Source organism: Pteropus medius, unplaced genomic scaffold, assembly GCF_902729225.1.
Source record: "Pteropus medius unplaced genomic scaffold, Ma_sr-lr_union100, whole genome shotgun sequence".
Taxonomy (NCBI): Eukaryota; Metazoa; Chordata; class Mammalia; order Chiroptera; family Pteropodidae; genus Pteropus; species Pteropus medius.
Genome location: NW_024349225.1, coordinates 5,280,135 through 5,304,210, shown reverse-complemented (window position 1 = coordinate 5,304,210; position 24,076 = coordinate 5,280,135). Strand labels below are relative to the sequence as shown.

Below are 24,076 nucleotides of genomic sequence, written 5' to 3'. Positions count from 1 at the left end.
TCTGTATCCTTCTGGGATTCCTTAACCCCTCTCCCCCCTTTTTTTTTTCCTTAGACTGAAACTGAAAATCTTCCTAATCTCTTAAGCATTCAAAGTGTTCTGGCTTCACTTTTCTAGTTCCCCAGATAAGAAAAATGGGGAGGTTTTCCATATGCACCCCTGCTGCTGCTGAGCCTGCCTCCTGGACTGCACTGGGTCTCAAGCTAAACACCAAGGAAAGGGGGACTTCCTTGTGTAGTTCCTCATTTGCCCTCTTCCAAGCAAGCTGCCCCTCCTACCAGAGTCAGCCTGCTTCTGTTTGCATTCAGTATATTCACTAGTTGCTTTTTGCATGATGTCTAAGTTTTATAGACGTTTTCTACTAGGGGGTAGCTCAGTAGGGTCTTTGTCATATTTGGAAGCAGAAGTTCTATCTCTGCCTGGGACTTTGAATCTTGAGAGAGTCATTTCTTGCCTTGCCTAATGCAACAGCCTCCGAGCCAGTCCCAATTTCTACCCTTGTCCCTTAAGGTCTATTCTCAACACATTAGCCAGAGGCGTATTATTAAAACGTAACAGGAATTTTCAGTGTCTCCCTATTTCAGCCATAGTAAATCCATAAATGCTTACCATATCGTACTCTGCCTGTCTGAAACTCATTCTTGGCTTCCCGGTCACGTGTTTATGCTGGTTTACATCTTAATTTTCTGACCACTCAACTACTCGAGTTTACTCTGCTCCTCTAAACCTGAAAGGTGGTTCCGCTCCAAAAATACAGTTCTTGGCAGGCTGGTCTTTCTTCTTTTCACTTTCTCCTGCAAAGCTCTCATCCACTTCCACATCTTAAGCTTACACGACAGGACAATGAATGAAACTTTTCCTGTTCCCAGGAATTGGAGACCTAGACCCAAATGCTGAAGGCAAAGAGGCCTTAGCTTTTCTCTACTTTATCGACAGAGCTGCAAACAGCGCTGATGTAAGGAAGAGTTAACGGCTATTGGGCTCCGGATAGTCATGAACCTTCTTCACTCTGGTGTCTGCCCCAATTTCCATAAACGCACAGCGAAACAGAGTGCGTTCATGAGGATTCTAGCTACTTTGTCAGGGGGAGCTGATCTGACTTTGCTGCCAGTATCCGAGCCCTCCCGCGCGGAGCGCAGGCGGCAGAGTGGCGGAACCCAGGTGCACGCGCCGCTGCTTCTGGCCGGGCGCCGGGCGCGGTGCACCACGGGCGTGCACCGCCGGCCGGCATGGAGGAGGGCGGCGGTTCCGAGCCCACCCCGGGCTGCAGCGGTCTGGGGCCGGACGGCGCTCGCGGCGGCGGCCGCCGCGCCCCATCATGGGCCCCCAAGGACGCCTGGATGGGCACCCACCCAAAGGTTAGGAGTCGGGCAGGGGCGTGGCGCCGGTCCGGGCCTCTACCGCGGGAGGAACCCCCGGGCCGCACTCCCCCCGTTACCCTCCGCTCCTGCCCGGCCGGGTTTGTGCGCGACCCTCCCAGAAGGGGACCTGCATGCACACGGCCAGCCGCAGGCAGCACTGTTTTTGTTTAATTGAGTTGCACGGTTGCTCTGACACTCTCCCTTTTATCCCCACCTCGCCACTCTTAACCCGACGGGAAGACAAACCCCTCTCACACCGGAGGCCAGCAGGAGCCACCTCGCTAATGTCTGAGTTTTGCCATCTAGGGCTGGTTCTGGGGATGGTCTCACTTAATCCTGACGGTAACCACGCAAGTTTGTGGGCTATGGATAAGATCTAGGAGTCTATAATGATAAAGCTTAGGCTCTTAGCCTTGGGCTTAGAGTGTGCCTCTTGATTTTGCAGAAGTGCAGATTCCTAATTTTTCGGATTTTCTGGGAAGTTTGAATAGGTTCTTCCCCAAAGCTGAACTAGTCACCTTGTGGGTGTTATTTTTCTGTATAAGGGAGTGAAAGATATTCCCTTGCTTGCTTTCGCTTATAGCAGTAATGTCCTGAGGAAAGAATGGAGGTGAGGGTTTTGTAGGAATCTCAGGACCTGGTCTAGTAACTTTATAGAATTGCAGCCTTCAGCTGGAGAGCAATATTTCATAGCTAATCATCTAAAAACAGCCAAGAAAAGGAAAATTTTGAAGCCGTAACTCTGAAAAGTTAACCCCTTTTCATTTTATCTTGCTTAACTTTATCCTACTGCTTGTCTCCTTATTCCTCCTCAAGGTGAGAAAAACAAACAATAACATGGAGATGTTAGTGCCATGAAAAGAAAACGATAACTTGGAGAGGCAGAATAGTGGTTAGGAGCATGAACTCAGACACATCGTCTGAGTTCGAATCCTGGTTCTGTCACCAGCTTTGGATTTTGGGCAAGTTCTTTAATCTTATTGTTGCCTCAGCTTTCTCACATGTAAAATGGGGACAATAAGAGGATTTACCTCATAGGGTTATTATAAGATTAAATCAGTTAATATTTATAAAGCGCTTGACATATAATAAGCACTATATAAGTAATAAGTGAAACACCAGTAACAAGTTTTAAAAACCTCATCTAGATTCGGTGGTGCTATCAGTTTTCATATTTGCAGAGTTTTTGTCTTTGAAGTTAATGGCTATATATGCCTTAACCATCAAATCTTCCCTTTTGGTTTTTCCTCTTGAAGGATCTAGTTGATAAAAAGAGAAGAAAGAGAGAAAGAGAGAAAGAGAGAGACAGACAGACAGACAGAGAGAGAAGATATATTGGGTGTTTGATTTTTCCAGTTCTGCATTTCTATAATTCAGTATGAAAACTACTTAGGTCCATCTCATAAAATGGAATCAGATTTATTGTCCTCAAACACCATTTTCATTATATTATTCTCATGCTTAGAAATCCTTACTGTTTCCTTATGGGTAAAATTCAGAGTTTTAGCTTAACCCTCAAGACCTTGCAACCTGGTCCCCAATTACATTTTCATTGCTATTTTCAAGCACATTTGAGGTTTGAGGCGGAGAGCTAAAAACACTAGTATTCCTGTACCAGTACACTTATGATGAAGGTAGCAGGAGAATATGACTTCAGATATGCAGCCACGCAGTTCTGCTAATCCCTCACTTCATTAGCCCTGCTTACCCGCCTAGTCATTGACAGCTGGACAACCTCAGGCTTCCCCTGCAGGAGTAGACCCCTGAAGAATGTTCCCCCGATACTGACCAGCAAGTCTGAAAGCCACAGCAGCTTGCTTGGTCCTTTCTTTAAAACCCAGCAATTAAATAACTCCCTACTCTTGAGTGGGAAGGTGTGGGGAAAGAGGCCAGGAGTGTATTCTAACAGACTTTTCCCCACATGCAAATAAGAGACTAGGGAAGTAGAGGCACCCACTGGCATGCCCCCCCAAAAATCTCAAAAGATGTCTTATTCCTGGCAGATAGGTTTCTTTGTGGGCCCTTGAATATGTGCGACTTATTCCCACCTTTGTGTGATTACTTACACGGTTACTCTGCCTTCTCAATTTACTCAAGTCGTACATGCCCCTCAGGGCCCAACTTGAATCCCACCTTTGCCACAAAACATTCACCAACCGAGCTCCGCTGACCTTGTTGTGTCATGTTTTTTTTTTTTTATTCTACTCAACTCGGTTTTTAATCATTTACTGGCATATAGTATGATTTGCCTAACAATTCCAAGTGCGCAATGCGTTTACCCTAATAATTGAAAGTTTTTTAGAGGTAGGGATCAGGTCTTATATTGCCTTGTAACTCCCACTATACATAGAAAAAAGTTTTATACATTATTTATATTTAATTAATAGTTATTGATTGAGTGAAAGAAAATATTAAGAGATTCTTCCTTCTCTGTTTAACAATTACATTTTGATTTTCAGTACTTAGAAATGATGGAATTAGATGTAGGAGATGCCACCCAAGTTTATATAGCATTCTTGGTTTACCTGGACCTCATGGAGAGTAAGTTATTTGTTTATATTGTTTTATTATTGGAGCCGTGATGGAGGCTTGGGGAGTTGGGTTGGGATATAGCATTGTCGACATTGTAATAAGCCATCATTTATGCATTCAGTGTTAATTTTGCCAATTTTGTAATTTCTTCATTTACATTGGGAATTACTGCATAACAGAAAATACTAAAAAAGCAAAGCAAAGATGGCATTACGAGTGATGTTTGCTCAGCTGAGTATTAGGTAGAAGTTTAAAATTTTTATCTTTGATTTTTGATAAACATTACTGTACATTCATTGACTTTCAGGTAAAAGTTGGCATGAAGTTAACTGCGTGGGATTACCGGAGCTCCAGCTCATCTGCCTCGTTGGTACTGAAATAGAAGGAGAGGGGTTACAGACTGTGGTCCCTACACCCGTCACTGCTTCCCTCAGCCATAACAGGTGGGCAGGTGATTTTGGTCTTTGTTTAACAGGTTAGTTCATCCCATTGTACACGTTAAACTTACAATTTATAAAGAAGAAAGCACAGTGGAATGTGGGTGGATGAGAATGATGATACATGACAGGGAATATTAATTTTATATTAAAAAATAACATGAAATTTTGGTACTTCGTTGTTAGAAATAAGTTATTTTCCACATACCACACAACCAATCTGAGGATACCAGTTGTAAATCACTATCCTAGACTATGCTGTTTAGCTGTTTGATTATATATATATAACTATATATATAATATATACATAATACATATAATTTTTTTAATGTTTTTTATCTCTTAAAAACTTTAAATAATGTTTTTATGACTAGGGAATCTGGATAGTATACAAAGCCTGACAGCCAGAGGAGTTGGCATTTTGCTGGAGGTTCAATTTCATGTTATTTACAAAAGGCATATAGCATATAAGCATATAGCATGATATCTGTCTGCTATATTGAAGTCCCAAGTTTGTAAAACTGAACCAAACTCTGTCATTCACATAGCTAACAATAACTTAGTTGTAAAATATTTCCCCAGTGATGACAATAAATAATCTCACTGTATCCTTTAAAAGCACTTCTGTAGCTATCTTGATTATCGGGTGGCAGAATGGCATATATATTTGCTTCTCCCTAAAAGGTAACAGTTCCAGGTAACATTTAATTTTCTATCTGTGTGAATTTCTAAGACTGCACAGTTTTTGTATCCATTCCCCATTTATGTCTGCAGGCTTCGGACCTGATGATTTTATTTACATAGTTTCTCTTACAGATTGAACTCTAATAGAATGGCAGTGAGTGAATGCACCACTCTGAGCTCAAGCGCAGTTTGTGACTGGTGTTTTCTGTAAAGCAGTTATGCATCACATATATTTATAGTTAAAACACTTGGGCATATTTTTCAAGTCTCAGGAGGTCTCTCAGGTAAAAGTGGGCATGAAGTAAACGGTGGGATGACCGGAGCTCCAGCTCGTCTGCCTCGTTGGTACTGAGATAGAAGGAGAAGGGTTACAGACTGTGGTCCCTATACCCGTCAGTGCTTCTCCTGTGAAAATATCGATTGAATACTAATTGATGATTTCCAATGGGAGAATAGAATTGGCAAAGTACCTATATATGATTATCTAGCGGAACAATTATGCTAATGGAATATGAGGCTGTTTGTGTTTCTCAAAGAGAAGGACACATTTCATTTTTCTCTCATTTAAAAATACTACCTAACGTTAATGTAAAATATTTTTTAGCTTACATTTAAAATGCTGTATTAAGTTTTTGGATTGTATATGCATATGGAAGGTACTCTAGATTGTTTATTACTTAAGTGAATCTAAGAATCTTTGTAGCATGTTTGGTAAATAACTATAGGGGCTGTGAGTACAGTTCCCCCGACCCAGCAATGGTATAAAATCATATTAATAAATTTATAGAGGTCAAAGAGATCTGATGAATTTAGAGAGGAAAGCTAGGGCCCATTTTTAGTGCTAAGGTAGCAAATGAAGTCAGCTTTATGTTCAGATAACCCAATTAGCTTCTTTTTTGGACCACCTAGCCATTGATATTTGTTGAATGTTCCTAAATGGGCGAAGTATTTTACAATAAGGTTAGGATAATAGTATTACAAGTTTCTGTAATAGTGTTAGTATCACAGGTTGTTCTAATGGGACAATAAGTAACTTACATAAGGACCCTAGCAAATTATGAGGGAAAAAAATGCTTTTCTGTTTTTCAATTACCAGTTTTCCTTTTCCGATAGAACCTATGTTGCCTCTCAGTTTCAATGTCGATTTAGTTTCTTCTGTAAAACATGAGAGGTGTGCTAAAAACTAAAACGACTGTTGCCATATTTTAAGCTTGTCTGTGTTTATATATGTTATAAGTTTTTTAAAAAGCTGAGTGAAGTGTTTTGTAAATTATAAAATCCAGAGATGTCTGGGATACTGTTTTCTGAAATGATCTGTAAACCTTTTTTGCTTAGTAATACCAGTGAATCATTCATCCTTTTAAACCTGGCTGAATTATAAACGGCTGTCTCCTATTGGTGCCAGGGAAGGAGAGTGGGTAGCTTATGTGAGGGTAGAGCTTTTCCAATGACCATTTTATTCCCCCATTCCCACATATTAGTGGCATTTCTTTTAATTTCTGGTGATCGATAACCTCTGAAATGGGTACCTTCAGCTATTTTACCTTAGAGGAAAATTTTCTAAATGTTCTCTTTCTTAGCATCTTCCAATCTGAATATTACTAAAAAATTTTTAAAAGGCTTGGGTGTTCCATATACCATATAGGTCATCTGCTAGTTCAGCAGCCATAAGGCTAAAAGTCTAAGAATTTAGGTCAGTTGATTTGATCAAGACTTTTGGCTCTACTACTGCAACTTGCTAAGTGGTCCTTTATAACACCACAGTTATTGCTACTCAATATATTATATATTTGGTTTTCTTTTGATTAGAAAATATGAGAGCAGAACTTTGTTCTGTTCATTGCTGTTTCCCCAGTGCCTAGCCTGGTATGTGGTACTTGGTATTAAATATGCATTTGTTGGATGACCGAATGAACTCTCCAAGACTCCTCAGTTCTTGCTAAATGGAGACTTGCTAAATAAAATCTTAATATAAGGATATGCTCAGTCAACTGTCTAAGAGTTTCTAAAAAATTGGAATGTCTGCAAAGTCCATCTGCTTTCAAGATTTATCACTATTTCCCACACTTTACACTGTAACTATAATATGCATCTCAGGATAGGGAACAATCACAAGTCTCAAGAGGCACTCTGCCGATGCGCTGAATAGCCTCCTTACCTTTTAGTGAATTTTTTTTCAGCCATGTCCAACCCCCCTACCTTTAATCCTTTCTTTTTCCTTAGTGTCTTGGGAAAAGGACTTATGTTAATGATGGAGTAAAGCGTTGCTAGAACTGAGTTCCTTCTTTAGAAAATTAAAATTTTTTTTGATTGAGGTATAATTGACATATAATTGACATAGCATTATATTAGTTTCAGATGTACAACATAAGGATTCAATATTTGCATATGTTGCAAAATGATCACCACAATAAATCTAGTTAACAGCATCACCTTACATAATTACCAAAAAAATTTTTTGTGATAAGTACTTTTAAGATCTTCTGTCTTAGCAAGTTTTGATTATGTAATAACAGTATTAATAACTATATTTGGAAAATTTTTAAAGATGTTCTTAATTATGAGATTTAATCCTAAAATGCTACAAGTTTTTCAAAGGATACCCTATTAATTATTTCCCTATAGTCAAAAAATATTTCCACTCTTTTAAAGTTTATTCTTTATGAAAATTCATTTAATGACCATTATTTTATTTGAGACCTTAGTTTAATAACTGGTAAAATGATTTCTGTCATTTGACTTCCCCGCATACCAAATGTGTGTCCTTATATTACCTCTGTTAGAAATCTGTTGCTAGTGAAATCCCCAATTCTGGCAGCTTCTTTGAACTGACACAGCATTTTTTCTTACTACGCCCCAAAAAGCTTGCATTTTATATTAGCAGAATGGCTTCCCACTGGGATGAATAGCCACACAGGCTCTTAATTGTTCAATGAACTCCCTTGGGGTTTTAGCCACCTTGCTTTTTTTGCTAGGAGTCATTGGCGTGGTTCCCAAGGAGGCGCTCTGTTATCCTCGAAACTTTTCTTCAGGATCGAGCCTCTGGAAGAATAAGGCTTCTTGGGCACCTTGGGCACCAGTTTAAACTTGCATTGTGTTTCAGAGCTGGATTATGGGGTGTTGCTCCAAAATATCATAATGAGGTAGATCAAGGAGTTAATGTCTTTAATCGATAAGGCTACAGCATGTGCCAGTTTGCTCCCATAGAAGAGGACAGGACGAGAGACTGTCTTCTGCAGGTTGAAATTAATTATGATCTTAACCCATGATATATTCCGTTTCAGCAACATTTGAAGTTAAAAGCAATGTTGTCTTCAACTTTCTTGTCTTCTGTGTAAATTTCCACAGGTTATGTATTCTCTAATGTAGGACTGTTAAAGAAAAATGAATGCTAAGATTTGTCGAGGAATTTAGACAGCCTGGAGGAAGGGCAGCGGCCAAACAGTATTACCTGTCTTTGCCTCAGGCTTGTTTTCAAGTTGGCTGTTTGCAGCTTCAGAAGCGCTCTGCTTTCAGTATGCTGAGCTCCTCTCTGAACAGTTATGAGAAAAAAAACCTGTCGTAAACATCCAATTCTTTTACTGTTGATCAACAGCTATGATGATTACTGACTTATCTCTTTCTTCAGGTGGGGTTTTTCCCTTGAGATATAAAGAACTCAAAAATCAAATTCTTCTTATTAATACATAGGTTATGTTTTTCATAGGTGGATGTCTATCAAATATCAAATAAAAAGACTCCTATGATGTAAATTATTTTAGATTTGTGTGATAACACATCTTTACCATTTTTCCATAGAACTGAGCTTTTAAATATATGTATATATATATAGAAGAGAAACTTTGTTCTATGGTTTCTAAATTAAGACTTCAAACTGTAAGCTTGTTAGAAGTGAGATTATAGTATCATTGTTCTCAGCATCTTCGCAGTTGTGTGTATTTTTAAAATAGAACTTCAGAACCTTTTGTTGTTGTTGTTAGATTGAGTAAGTACAATCTGTTGACTTAAAGGCAAAGTAAACATTTTTAGGAGTTTATCAGTATCCTATAAAGAAAACAAACAAGAAAAGTCTCGAATGGGGAAAGATGATGGCCTTACTTTAAACATATGTTAAAAATAGGCGAGAAGAGATCCTGAACAAGAATCTTTTTAAGACGTCCCAGTGTGCTTTGAGTCACACGGGCAGATAAACTACTTTAGTCTGCTGTTACCAGACGATTCACTGGTAGTTTTCCCCACTACACAGCTCAGAGATGGGAACTTCCACTTCGTTTTTGACAGTGATTTCCCTCAGCTCTGAAGACAAAGCCCTCTTTACAGCTCTTAACTAATTTTCAGATGTTAGGCTTTCCCACATGGGTGTTTTGAGTAAGTCTGAAAATTTTTGCTATTTATAAAGAACTCTGGAAACAAATATGAATAAGATGGAAATTTCTATTGTAAATTTGAATATATGGGCTGGAATTTCCACACGGTCTACCTTAGGAAATACACGCACACATATACATTCTGATTTAAATATTATGTTTTGAGAAATGGAAAATAAGTGAAAGTTGTCTTAATAGGTTTTTTTCCCCTTCCTTCTGTGTCCCATCCTTGTCATGCTCTGCCAGTGGGGAATGTTTAAAGAAACTTATTTTTTTACTCTGCGTGTTGCCGTGGCTTCAGAATGTGGTTTCCTGTCAGTGCTGAGTATTGAGGGTTTTAATTAATATCTGTGGTTGCTTCATCTAAATATTTTTAAAGTAAATCTCTGATATGAGTATGAATATAGCTGATTTTCACGCAATTTAACATAGGTAGAAATTATTTTTTAAGAAGGGTCGAATAAAAATATTGTGCCCAATTTGCAAGGTAGCAAAGCTGGTCTAGGTATTGTATAGTAGTAATACTTGTATTTAGTGACTACATTGAGAGTTTGCAAAGCCTTTTTATGTATGCCATCTCATTGATCCTTACAGTAGTCCTATGTGTAGACACAGAGGTGTATTATCTTCCTGTTACAGAACCATTTGTTGAAAAGAATTTCTCCATTGAATTGTCTTCGTGCCTTTGTCAAAAGTCAACTAACCAGGCTTACTGCATAATAAGAAATAACGTATGTGACAATATTAACACAAAGGTTGAGAGAGGGAATGGAGCTATGTAGGAGCAAGGAAATGACATCACAGAGTAACCTGAAAAAACGAAGAGTACCAGAAATATTAAATATGTAGGTTAATATAAAAGACTAATCTATTTTGCAATCTTTTCTTCTTTTAACTTTTAGAAAAAATATAAGATTGTATAAGGCAATAATTATAACACTGTATTATTAAGTTTATAATATATAAACAATATATATGACAGTGATAGCACAAGGAAGAGAGAAAGGATTGAAAATATATTGAAGTTTCTCTATTTTGTTATAATTGAGTTAGTATTAATCTGAGGTAAATTGTAATAAATTAAGATGCATATAATAATCTCTAGAACTATAAGAAACTAAACAAAACTATAGTAAAAGAAAACAAAGAAATTAAAATGGTGCACTAGAAAATATCTATTTAATACAAAAGAAGGTAGCAAAGCAAGAACAAAAAAGATGAGATATATAGAAAGCAAAAAGTAAAATGGCAGACATAAGTCCAACAATATCAATATAAATTTTAAATGTGAAAGGATTAAACACTTCAATCAAAGGGCAGAAAATATAAGACTGGAGATAAGATAAGATCCCACTATATGCTCTCTGTAAGAAACACACTTTCAGAGACCAGTTTGGAAAAGTTTTAGCTATTGCTTCTGCGATAGTCTGAATGTGTACCTCTCCTCCCCTGAATTTTATATGTTGAAATTCTAATCCCTGAAGATGATCGTATTAGGAGGTGGGGCTTAGGGGAGGTACTTAAGAAGAGTGGAGCCCTCATAGATGAGATTAGCGCCTCATAAAAGACACCCCACAGAGATTTCCTGCCTTTTCTATCATGTGAGGGAACAACGAGAAGGTGCTAGCTGTGAAACAGGAAAAGGACCTCTACCGGAACAGGACCATGCTGGATCCTTGATCTTGGCCTCCAGAACTAGGAGAAATAAATTTCTGTTGCTTATAAGCTACCCGGTTTGTAGTATTTCCTTATAGCAGCCCAGATGGTCTAAGACATACAGCATTCTCTTCTTTCTTCTGCAATTTCAGTTACACACATGGCACCTTATTTGATATGGTACTGAAGGTCTCTCACATTTTATTTTTATAAATTCTCTTTTCTCTCTGTACTTCAATTTAGTTTCTTGTGACCTGTTTTCAAGTTTGCTAATCCTTTCTCCTGTGGTGTCTAGTCTATCATTAAGCCTAGTCAGTACTTGAAAAATATATATTCTTTTAAAATTCTATAATGTCCATTTTATTTTCTTTCGAACTTCCATTTTTCTGCTAACTTTTTAATCTTGTCACCCGTTTTGTGTGTTATTTTTTTTTTGTTACTATAATATATTTCCAATTGCTATTTTAGAGCCTTTAGCTATTAATTCCAACATCTGAGTTTTCCAGCAACCTTAGTTTCCTGAAGGTCTGCTCATGTTGACTTTTTGCTCTTGATTATTAGGTACATTTTCCCGCTTCTTCACATAGCTTATAATTTTCCACCGGACAGTACCTATAAATAATAGACTGATGCTGGTGCTACCTTGCCCCCAAAGAGCTTATCTTTTCCTATATCTGGCAAGTAGGGTATAGGCCTGATTTAGTCAGTCTTATAGGAAGTCAGGAGGGGTTATGGCTGAGATGCGGCTTCAGTTATCTCAGTTCTGTTCTGGTTTCAGATGTCTTGAGTATGGGATCAGGCCTCCGTCTTCAGCAAGACTTTGTGACTAGAGCTTGCTTGTTGTTTTTCAGTCCCTCCTCTAGCTTTGCATGCTGTTGCTTAAATGCAGTAAAAGCCCCATGAGAGAGAATTGGTGAACTGGAAGGGTTAGATTCCTTTCAGATTCTAACCCACCGTGCCTGTTCATATGCAGCTATTACAAGTATTTCTCCTTGTCCCAGTGAAGTTGCTTGGCTATGACAGGCTCCTTCCTTCAGCCACTTTTGTCCAGACTTAATAATGGCCCTCAGGAACAGAAGTGGCTTTCTCTTGGTCTCTGCTTACTTGGGAAGGGCTCATTTTCTCCTTGGAATTTAGTTCCTTTAAACTTCTTTGTGTTCATATCTTTTTTTTTTTTTTTATGGTTTTTAAAAAAATGTAATATTTTAAAGCAAATCAGATATTTTCTCTTTGTTATAGTAGGAATGGTGGTCTTTTAAGATTTTCTACATTCTAATTAGTAGTGGAACATCTTCCTGCTCTGATACTGAATAAATAATATTGAGGGAAAAAGTACATTGTCCTATGATCATATCTTACATTTTTATTCTTAACCTTTTTCATCGTGTAGGAGTCAGCAAAACTTTTCTTAAAGGTCCAGATCGTAAACATTTTAGGTTTGTGAAAAGGACAAAATTGAGGCTACTATGTAGGTACTTATATGACCGTACAAAATGCCCCATTTAAAGATGTAAAGACCATTCTTAGTTCCTGGGCCATGAAAAAAAATAGGTGATCATAGTTTGGCAAGCTCTGGTATAGAAACATGTGATAAAACAATTTTAATGTTTGCCAAACAAAAAGCAAGCAAATATGAAATACTTTTAAGAAATCACATTCTAGGTATTACACCATCAACCATTATATTTACAATAACAAGTACCAAAATTGATGATCCTGAGTTAAGACAAGTTGAATTTTTTAGTGTAATACAGGTGCATAATAAATTTTAGAAGAATGTCAAATATATTTTAAAGTTTATGTACCTAAAGATTTATTATCGCCATATGGAAACCTTCATTCAAAAAACCTCATTCATTCTGCCTAGTTATTTTACAACATATTGGGCATTGACAATTAAAAAAAAAAACAAACTTTGACCTTGGAAATGAGTACAATCCAGTGGAAAGCAGACATGTAGATGGGTAAATACAAGGTAGCGATTATAGTAATGTAGGTTTGCACAGGTTCCACGTAGGTTTGCCTAGAGGTTGGGGAAAGGTGACAAGGACGTCTTAAGAGAGAGGATGATACTGTACTGACTCTAGAACAGGGATTACGATTTGCCAGGGTAGACAGATTTTATTTATCTAATAAGTGTTCTGTGGCAGTTATGTTTAATAACTGAAATATTGCTATATTGTTGATTTAACTCCTTCATAGTCATTTTTTAAATAGTTTGACTGTGCGGAGACAAACTTAGAAACTCATTCTCTCCTCATCTCTTGCCATGCCTTTGTAAACTTAAATGATAGGTAGTAGGTAGGCAGCCTTTTGTGACTGATGTTCTAACAAACCAATTACCACTGTGTAACATGTAGTGATTAAGTGATATTTTAGCAAGAACAATTTAGTTTCAGCTTTTCCAGAAGTTTATTGCAGTTTTACATTGCTTAAAAATCTCCAGTCTCTACTACAGATTTTTTTAAAAGCATTATAATTATTTTAGCAAGACTATTTCAAAGCAGAGACATTTCATTTTAGATTCTTTATAGGTTCAATAGCTAATAAATGAAGAGCTATCATAAGAATTTGTATTTAGGAATGGGAAATAGAACTTAAGGGGACAAACTGCTTAAGCACTTTTGCTAAAGAGAATATAGTGTTGAGTTATTTATGTTTTCAGTTGTAGGATGTTAATATGCTACTAAATCTTTTTCCAATTTCTGGAGACTTGGTTAGCTTCATGGGGGAAAAAAACTGATCATTTTTTATTTGCCTGTTAAAGAAAGTTCCTCTGGAGGTTACATTTACTGAATTGTTGAACACAGGCTTTATGAGTAGGTAGTAAGGATTTTTAGTTTGTGGTAAACAAAAGCAGATAGTGCTTTGAAGACCTAGATATTAGATTTGATAGATTATTTTCCACTGTAAGCAAACTGAAATCCTTTATATTATTGATTTCTTGATGTAAGTTTTACCCAAAAAAGTTTTATTTCTCTTTATATTTTTCTCTTCGCTTTTATGAAGCATCTGAATACATATTGAGAACCATTAAAATATCTATATTCAGATCTAATAATTCCAGTCATTGGAAAGACCCAACAACTATTTAAAAAGAAACAACTAAAAGATGCAACAAAAAGATGATCATCACAATTTATCTTTATTAGCACCTTCACCCCTCAAAACCTGAAAGAGCATAGCAGCAATAGGGGACTGATTAGATAAATTATGAGTCAGTAGAATATTATATAGCCACTTTAAGGTATTAATTATGAACACCGTAGGAGAAATATTTATTATAGTCATTTTTTTAAAGGACAAACTTCAATACCAAATTGTTCCACTGTAAGATACAAAGTTGGAAAATGGGAAAGTGAATACTCATGATCCTTAGTCAGTTTAAGTACACTAAACACTCATTCTCAGAGTCCCATTCTGGAGGTTCCTAAATACAGTTTGATTCTCTCAGATATGATGATCAGGAGAGATGGGTAAATACAAAAGAAAAATACAAGTCAGTCAATAGTCCTTCCTTGCAGGATTTTCTGTGAAAAGATAACATTAAATGTTTATATTTGAGCCTTCAGACATTTCCTTAGCCTTATGGATATAATGTTATTGCCTACCTCTCCCTTAGGATTTTACAGCATTTGATCTTATTGACTGAGTGACTGAATCCTAAATGTATGTACTTTATTTTCAGGATAAGGGAGATCTTGAAGGCATCTCGAAAATTGCAAGGAGACCCAGATTTGCCGATGTCTTTTACTTTGGCCATAGTGGAGTCTGATTCCACAATAGTCTATTATAAACTCACTGACGGATTTATGCTGCCAGACCCTCAGGTCAGTTTTGAGGCAACTAACAGTAAATAGTGAAAAAGAAAAATCACGATGTGATTTTAATTGTGAGTCAAGCCATTCATAAAAGAACTTCTTCCTTTGCAGTGTGAAAATTCAGGAAAAAAAATGGCTCTATTTTCATACCTCAGAAAACAGCTATATTTTGTTCAAAGTGACATGTTCCTAGATTTTGTAAAAATAATTTGATTGCCTTACTCTATGGAGAATTTCATAGTTTCCCAGAGTACTTCATGAAGCCATGGTGCATTTTATTATTTGATGAGTAACTGAGGTGGAATGTAAAGGCTAATAATAGTTTTAACCAAAAGAATACTTCTTTAGGATGTGTTAAATTGGTTGACATTTTGACAGGAATATTTTAGTAAGTGTGTTATCTGTGATGTCTTTACATACTTTGTTGGCATTAGGATAATTACATTAAATATCTTTCCAGTTTTGCTTTTAAATTATTCATTGGGGAAAAGTCCATCCTGATCTTTTTTTTTTTTTTTTATGTTACAGAATATTTCCCTTAGAAGATGACACCTACACTTCCTGAGGCTTTCTTTATTCATACAAGAATGGATTTCAGACCCATCAACTGCTTAACCTCTTATCTCAGAGATAGTCAGGGTTGGCTTAGCTGGTCCCATTCCATAAGTTTCTTTCTAAAGAATAAACCTTCCCCAGGTAGAATTTTGTTGTTGTTGCTCAAAAATATATGGTAGTTGCTCTAGAACTTTCTTATCTAGAGACAGTCTCATAGTGGACCATTACAGGAGAAATAGTGGGGGACAGTATCAGCCTTAAAAACTTCTTTATGACGTAGACCCAGTTATTCCACTTTTGTTATCATATATTCCACTAAGTTGCCTAAAGTACAAAATATCGTATGCCCAAAGATATTCTAAATGGCATTACTTGGAATAGCCCAAATTATAAATCTCTTAAAAGTTTAAGGTAGGGGTCAAGAAACTTTTCCTACATAGTCAGTGCCACAAAGTAAACATGTTAGGATTTGCAGACCATATAGTCTCTATCACAGCTTCTCAACTCTGCAGTTTGTGGCACAAAAATAATGACAGACAATAGGTAAACAAATGGACACAGCTGTGTTCCAATAAAACTTTATTTACAAATGCATGCCCATAGTTTGCCAATCCTTGGTTTAGAGAAATAGTCAATTAACACACACACACACACACACACACACACAGTGCCAATGAATGGTACATTATAAATAAACTCATTAAAAATTAGTAATGAATATAATAAACATGAGAAAATATTTTAAAAAATAAGACGAGATACAAAATTGTCCAAATGGGTATGATCATGCCTGTAAGTAGTATGCCAAGCATGTAATAAAAAGATGACAAAATACTACTGTGGTTATAACAGGGTGACAGGGTAGTAAAGGATGACTTGGTCTTCAGTATTCAGTTTTTCATTATTTATATTGCTTTTATAATAAAAATGTTTTTAAAAAGTGGCTTGAAATCTGTATTATCTATCATTGCATAATAATATTACCACAAACTTATCAACTTAAAATAACACCCACTTAATATCTCAAAGTTGGGTCCTCTATAAGGCTGTAGTCAAGTGTTGGCCAGGTCTGCAGTCTCATCTGAGTCTTGACTGGGGAAGGGTCTGCTTCTTCGCTCATGTGGGTTTTAGCAGCTTTCAGTCACCTGAGGGCCTCAGTTCTTAGAGCGCTGTTGGCAAGGGGCCACTCTCAGCTCTGCCACGTGGGCCTTGCCAGCACAACCGGTTGCTTTCTGACAGCCAGCAAGGAGAGAGTCTCAGCAAGATTACCTTTGCCATATTCTGTTGGTTCGAAGCAAGTTACAGCTAATTAGAAAACGATAAGAAGAATGGAAAAATGGCTAAAAGTAGGAGCATTACAAAATGGTATAAAAACATCATTCTCGGTCTAATAGCTCCTGATTCCTTTCGTGATATTTTAATTTTACTTTTATTCTCAATGGAAGGTCTCGGAACTCTTTGAGACTCCCTCTGCACCCCCAGAAAGTCTGAAGACTTACCAATTCAGAGCAGTGTGCTTCTGTAACTCCTGTTGGCAATTCGCAGATCAAAGGATCCTAGAACAGTTCACGATCACTTCTTAGGGTTTCTGTTGCCACTTGATTCCTTCTGAGGCTTTTCATCACAGTGCTAGAAAAATGATGCATTTTCAGAAAGAACTGTAAAGCTTAGTGAATAGATTTGTGTGTTAGATCTGGTGGCCTGTGGTTCCCCAGGTCACTGCAAGACCAGAAGTGTCCTTTGTGGTTGACTGTGAAAACTTTTTCACAAATCATTAAAACTGTACGTCCTGGAATATTTACTCTGTTTCAGAATGTTCCCTGTGTAATTGACCAAAGCTGTTCTATCCAGAGCCAGCCAGATAACCTGATAATACGAATAATGTTCCAGAACTGTTTGGAAAAGGAAACAGCCCAGCTGTGTCTCATTTTAGTGAAAAACTAGGTAAAGCGATTTGTGTGTGTGTGATCGAGTAACTTTGTAATTGCATTTACGTTCATGTCTTTTTTTTTTAATGCATCTGTGTATCCCATTATCTTCCACAGTAACTGGCATATGTACTAGGCTCTTAATAAATGTTTGGTGAGTGGATGAATGCTGCTTGTAGACTTGTTGAACTATATAGTGGCTTACTTTTCGCCTTAAGGCAAACTAAAATGATCCATTTGGACACCAGAGGGCACTGCTAAATAAGCATAAAATTTTTAGACTCTAGGGGCAGATCGGCTTGACAAATGGTGCTCTTGAAAATTTATTTTCAATCTGTGGGAAATAGCATAAATAAAATATAAATAAGTTTTATGTGCTCACACCCCCCTTTTTCTTTCTGGCATGCCTCTAAAATTACACTCTGTGGTCATTAAATATGTGACTTGATTCATGTTTTGCTCAAAATGTTGGTCTATATTTAAAAAATAAAGCTTGTTTTGGGCAGGGGTGGGTGGTGTGGGTGTTTTCTTTCTAGACTATGGTTATGTTCATATCCATGTGAAATGATGCATTTCATTTTTGTCTTACAAAGCCTAATTAATTAAGCAAACTTCAAGTTCAAATCTACATAGCAAGAGACCCCAGTGTTGAAACGCCGAACTGGCTAAATTCCAGTGGTGAAAGGCATAAATCACTGCCGTAATATGTATAAACTTTCCCGTAAAAGGGGAGCCCTCTCTGGATGGGGCAGGAGCGGGGGAAGGGCTTGTGATGATTTCTCTGTGGTGCTGTCTCTGCCTTTGTGTTTTGGAATCCCTGGTCTGTGCGCCCTCTGTGCTGGGACAGCTCAGTGGAGCATTGGACGACTTAGGCCCAGTGACTGCAGACTAACTTATTGTGTGTCTCCTCCTGGGCCTCTCTTGAAGAATGTGTTCCTAAGCTGTAGATCTCGTGAAAAACGAGGGCAGTGGCGTGTTGGAATTCTAAGCTACAATTAGAAAAGAATAGTAAACGCCTATGATTTCATGTAACCTGCATTTTTTAAACTGAAACAGCTTTATACTTGAATATGCCTAGGACCCAGCGACTTAACCAAAACTCGACGGAGTTTCATCTTCTCTTTCTGAGCATTTCTGCTCTGAATTCCTCTCCGAGGTCACTTTTTCCATTGCAGCCCCCAGCACGGCAGTTCCTGCCAAAGTTTACAGTTCTCTGTACAGAAGCTCTTTATTCATCTGCTGTATTTTCACCTTGACTGTTTACATGTGCAGAATAATATTGTACCCTCGGAACAATTAATAGTACAGTTTTCCCTTCTTTTCAGACCAATAGCTTTTCCGTTCCTTACCACCCCCTCTCCCGCAGCCTAAGCCTCTTAATGATCTTTGAATAAGAACTGCTTGTGCTCACTATGGAAAGAGGTTAGAAAAGTCATGTGACTGACTGACGGGGTGGACGTGCTTTTAAAATGTTTAGATGATTCTGGAAAACTTCCCCCAAACCTATTTAACCAAAATCAAACAAAGATTGGCTTTTTAGGTTTCAGGGTACTTAGTGGTGGTAATAATAGATAGTATTTAATTGAAGTTCAGTTGATACATTTATTAGTTTGTCTTTAGACATTAACTGGGTTCCTTCTATGTGCTAGATGACTGCTAAGTGCTGGGGATACCAAGATTAGTGAGATATGACCTCTGCCCTCCAGGAACTCAGCCAATTACAGCTCTCCTTAGCCAAAACCCTAAATGGATATTGTCAGTGGGACTGAGGAAAACCTGTCATGTGGTTTATGAAGTTTATACAGCTTACCTAACGGTGAAGGGGTTCAACAACTTTTGGCATATAAAACAGTTTTCAAACAATCATTGTATGTATATTATTTGTCTCAAAGGACTGAACTTTGAATAGGACACAAATATTACACAATGCACCTCTCGAGGACTTATTGTCTGGCTAGGGAGGGGAAAATCTTTCTATACGAGACAATTTGAGAACATGGCAGTCTTATATATAAACACTAAACTATATTTGTGTAGTACTTCATTCACTACCAAGTGCTTCAGTACTCTGTTTTGGTTCTCACAGCAGAGCTGAGGTTATTTACTTGTGAGTGTTAACTTATTGTCCTCGTTTAATAGATGGAGAAATTAGGGTAACAAGTAGTTAAGCAATGGCTTCACGTAGTAGCATGTGAGTAGATAACGAGGACCGGAACCAGGTCTTTTAACACCCAACCCACTGTGCTTTTTAGAATGCCACTCTGTCTCTTTCTTGTACGGTGCAGAGAAATACATTAATGTGTGTCAAAGAGCCTTTGGGAACAAAAAAAAAAAAAAAAAATTACTCGGTGCTAGAGGGAGTTAGGATGTGATTTAGGGATCAATTGTATTATCCTCTCTCGCTCTTAAACAAATATATCAAAATGTCAAGTTGTCTGTGGGTAATTTGGAAAATCATATTCATAGGCAATGTAGTTACAGTTTTATTACAAAGAACAAATACATTAACGTCCATGCTCTTATGTAGGGAAACCTATAACAATATTTAATATGGAATGAGAAAGAGCTCGGAAAGGTTCTCTGCTCGTTGGAGCTAAATTTTGTGGAGTCACAAAGAGTAGACTCAGGGAACTTTTAAATGACAGTTTTGCCCTCAGTGAAGAGAGGTCTTGCACCTAAACATTCCCCAGATCTGCTTGCTCTTGCTATTATGAAATCCTGACATAATTCTACTTCTTAATCATGAAGTTTCAATCCAAATAAATGACAAGCATTTTCATAGCATCCCATGGACAAGGCACAATGCTAAGATTTTTGGGGAACATAAGCCCAAATATCTTACTACTCGCTTCAAAGGATAAAGTTAATTAGTTAAATTGTTATAAGAGTTTCTAAATGTTTGTTCTCAATTTCTGTACTTACCTCATTGCAGACTGCTGATGTTTTGTGGATTGTCATTTGTGTGCAGATTACACTTCGAGTTGCATGTGTTAGAGCTCAGATGAGAAGTGCCAAGAGCCTGCATCCGAACAGTAGCCCAGGTATGTTAGGTAGGATGGGCTAGATTACGATGCAGTAACAACTCGTGAATTAGTTAAACGGATGTTTATTTCTTGCTCATCTACACATGGAGCCCTTACTCTGGTCAACAGAGCCTCCACCTTCTGGAACGTTGGTTCTAGTGGCAGGAAGAAGAAAGTACTGTAGTGTCTGCAGTAAAAAATGCTTCTGTCAGAAGCAACATATGGCACCTCTGCACATTTTATTGGCCAGAGCAAGTCACATGGCTGGCCATAGTCAACTTCAAGAGGGAGAAGTGCAATTCTACCATGCTCCTGGACTAAGGAGCAGGAAAAGTCAGAGAACAGCATTTCCAGGTAATGGAGAGGCGAGGAGAGATCCGTGGAGGTAGATTTAACAACCGATTCGCTATGGGGACAGAGAAGGAGGAGGAGTTAAACCTCAAACTATTCTGAGTCATTTTAGTTGACCATGAATGAGTTTCGGGTTGCGATGGGAAGATAGTGAGAAGACATTGGAAGAAAGACACGGCATTAAACCACCAAGGTGGGGAAAAGGTCAACCCAGGGGGCTGGGGAGGAGAGGAGGGTCTGGAAGACAAACTTCTCCCCACTTTTCTGCACAGGCTATGGATTTAGTATCTGAACTCAGAAGGGAGATCTTGTATACATCAGGAGCCTGAGATCACTTAGAATTTATTCTTCTCTCTGTTCTTATGCATTGTGAACTGTTACTCAGAATATGTTGTCCTGATCTTCCTAAGAATGAGAAAGAGGAAGCTTTTGTGCCTACAGCAGAGGGAGTTTAGTTGGCCCCTGTGAGGATATTTCTGAATGCAGCTGGTCAAACATGAATGTGCTGATGGGGCTGGGTTTGTGAGGAAGCTGGGGCTTCTTTTCCTGGATGGATAATTATCTAGTGGGATCATGAACCTGGAGTATTTGTATCGGTCTCGGGGGCTTTCAGGGTACATTAGCATGGGATGGGGAAAGAAAGTTGGGGGTAAACATCAGTCCTCCGTGTTTCTCATCAGTCTGTGCTGGCGTCTGCCGAACTGAGCATCATCCCGCAGTGCCTGTGTTCCACATGCGTCACTGCCATGTCCTCCCAATCCCTGGCCACACCACCTTCCAGACCCGAGTCTCAGCTATTCCACTGGGGTACTTGGAAAATATTTGGTTCTGTCCCTGAACTCCACAGGCACGTGGGGGAACTTTCAGACCGTCTCAGGTCTTCTCCACCTGGATTTGCTTCCCCTGTCGTCTGCACAAAACCCTGGGCAGATGACCGTAAGAGGCCGTACCTGAGCCTGGGGCAGCAGCAGGAGGCTGGGCATGGGGTACCGGACACCGATCCCCCTCATGTCAATGAGGGGATTTCCCCAGTTTCTCATTGTCTCCCTCTGCTCCGAGAACTCGGTCAGATGGGTCAGGGCAAAGGTGACGGAAAACTGGCCTCTGCTTGGTGACCCGTCAAGGGTCTCACTCTTCTGCTTTTGCTCTCACGTGTCCCTAGCAGGTTTTTGCCCCCCTAGTTTTATCTTAGCTGTAGAGAAAAAACTATGACCATTTCCAGATCTATCTTTCTTTCAAACATATTGTTTTTGCCAAGATTTCAGGTTTCGAAATTCAAAAGGCAAGAATTTGCCTCTTGTTCTACAGTAGGATCCCATCCTCGAGGCGCCGTGCCAAGAAAGCCTGTATGGGAAAAGGTTCACAGGTAACAAGAATTACTAAGAGGAGAAATCATGTCAGTTCATATATCAAAATATTATCCTGCTGTATTCACAAACAGAAGGTGTTAATTATCATTAACATGCATATTTATACTCACAAGAACTATTTAATTTTCTCAGTGTACACATCCTCCCTGTCAGGCCATATCCTACCTATCGGTGATACTGTACTTGGCGCAGGGCAAGAATTCCATAGATGTTTTATTTGATTGCATTCAAATGTTCATACATGGACCGCTTCTCACCCAGTCCTATCTCTGCCATTCTAAGGACAGCGAAGTATCAGCTGCCTCTGCCCTGTCAACCCTATAGAGAATGAGGAGCTCTGTGTTTCTTGGGCCACGAGAGAGGTCTCATCCCATGCTACGTGCTCTTTTAAACATGCTTGTGCTATGAGATCCATTATATTTTGATTCTTTGTCTTAATAGTTTTGAGAATCAAGACAGAGATTTCTAAACAAAATATATCTGCTTGATAAGCTTACTTAATATTTTATTACACATCCTTTTCTATGCTAAACCTGTGTGTTTTTATTTATCCAACAACTATTCAAGGGGAATGTAGACATGTCAACAGTACTAAATTTGGAAACTACTTAGAAATGCTAATTCCCTACTCATAATTATAAAATTATAGTGATTATACTTCTGTTGATGACTACAGATGTGGACACTGTGATTTTTTTAAATGGTGAAAATTTGTTCACCGCGTCTCCTGTCCCAAGTGAGACCATTAGAAAATTTGGTTCCTATAAATATAATGTAGATGTGCTTTTCCTTTATTGTAGGTTCTCATCTCAATCCTTTAGGCTTAAATGAGCAAAATTCACCCACTTTAGGCCTTACTGCTACACGTCTGTGAAATGAAAGAGTTGGTACAGATATTATCTGAGAGCCATTCTATCCGTAAATTCTGGCAAGCCGATAATTGAAGGTCCTTGCTGCACAGACCTTTCCTTTTCATCAGCGACCACTCTCTTCCCATCTCCACCTCTGTTTCTTTTTTTTTTTTTAAGTCCTTCTAGTCAGCAGCTTTGATAATCCAAATCCATCAACAGAATGTGCTCCTTTGAATTCTCAAGGCTCAGGAGACTTGAAAGGCAGAGCTTTGACTTCAGACCAAACGGAGTGATGTAGGAGAGTTATGTAATCTCCCTGGGCCTCAGTTTCTTATCTGTAAAATGAAAGACAAAATACATCCTCTAGGTTGTGTTTTCCTCATATAATGAAAGGATTGTGTGGTGATAAATGACGCCTGCCACATAACAAGCTATCAGCGTTCCCTTTCCGTGGCAACCTCCAATCACTTCCCGTTGATGTACAAGTTGCCACCTTAGGAGGGAATATATGATAACTAGCTGAGAGCCAGGCCTCCAAAGAGTGGGACCTAGATATGCATTAGGAAGAAGGTGGCAGAAGCAGTGGAAAGACACCAGACTTTGCCCCTTGAAAATTTTGTCAGGGCCTAAACTTGCTGCTATTGCTGCTGCTAGAAATAATGATGATTTTTTTGATCCCCATTTTGAGGAACCCTTTGAAGTCAGATCAATTGTACAGCAATAAGACAGGACTACCAGCTATGTGGTTGGAGGCTTACATCAAGTAAGGGAAATTTCCACTGCAGGGAAGCTGTGTTGGGACAATTCAATGGGATCGAAAACAACCAAGTTTAAACTGAGCTCAGCACAGCACAAAAACACATTGAAAGTTTTCCTTAAATAGAAGCCGGACTGTTGAGGGTGGGTTTGAGTCATGGGACCTGGCATGGAGCCTTCTATTGACGGTGGGGATTGGGCCTCTTCTCGAAGGAATTAATAAGTAGAGAAACATGAAAGAGCAACTGACAACTTGTATTTGGAGACCATTGCATTCCAGTGGGGGATGTAGGGGCTTAGTTTTGTTCTACTTTCTATCCCCAGAGCTTAGAACAGTGTCTGACACATAGTAGGTATTCCTTAAGTATTCGTAGAAGGAAATAA

At 38.4% G+C, this 24,076-nt stretch overlaps 1 protein-coding gene across 2 annotated transcripts; it reads left to right on the top strand.

The window, feature by feature from the left end:
* Positions 1 to 1,191: 1,191 nt before the first annotated feature.
* Positions 1,192 to 17,508, top strand: TSEN15 (tRNA splicing endonuclease subunit 15). Of its 2 annotated transcripts, none has more exons than XM_039881253.1 (5): positions 1,192 to 1,358; positions 3,821 to 3,902; positions 4,201 to 4,336; positions 14,726 to 14,867; positions 17,226 to 17,508. In XM_039881253.1, exons 1-5 carry the CDS (start codon positions 1,230 to 1,232, stop codon positions 17,355 to 17,357), a joined length of 621 nt encoding a protein of 206 aa, XP_039737187.1. In that variant the 5' UTR covers positions 1,192 to 1,229; the 3' UTR covers positions 17,358 to 17,508. The 2 variants fall into 2 exon arrangements, with proteins under 2 accessions (XP_039737187.1, XP_039737188.1); XM_039881254.1 differs by lacking the exon at positions 17,226 to 17,508 and adding an exon at positions 15,387 to 16,357 and having other exon boundaries at positions 1,195 to 1,358.
* Positions 17,509 to 24,076: the final 6,568 nt, after the last annotated feature.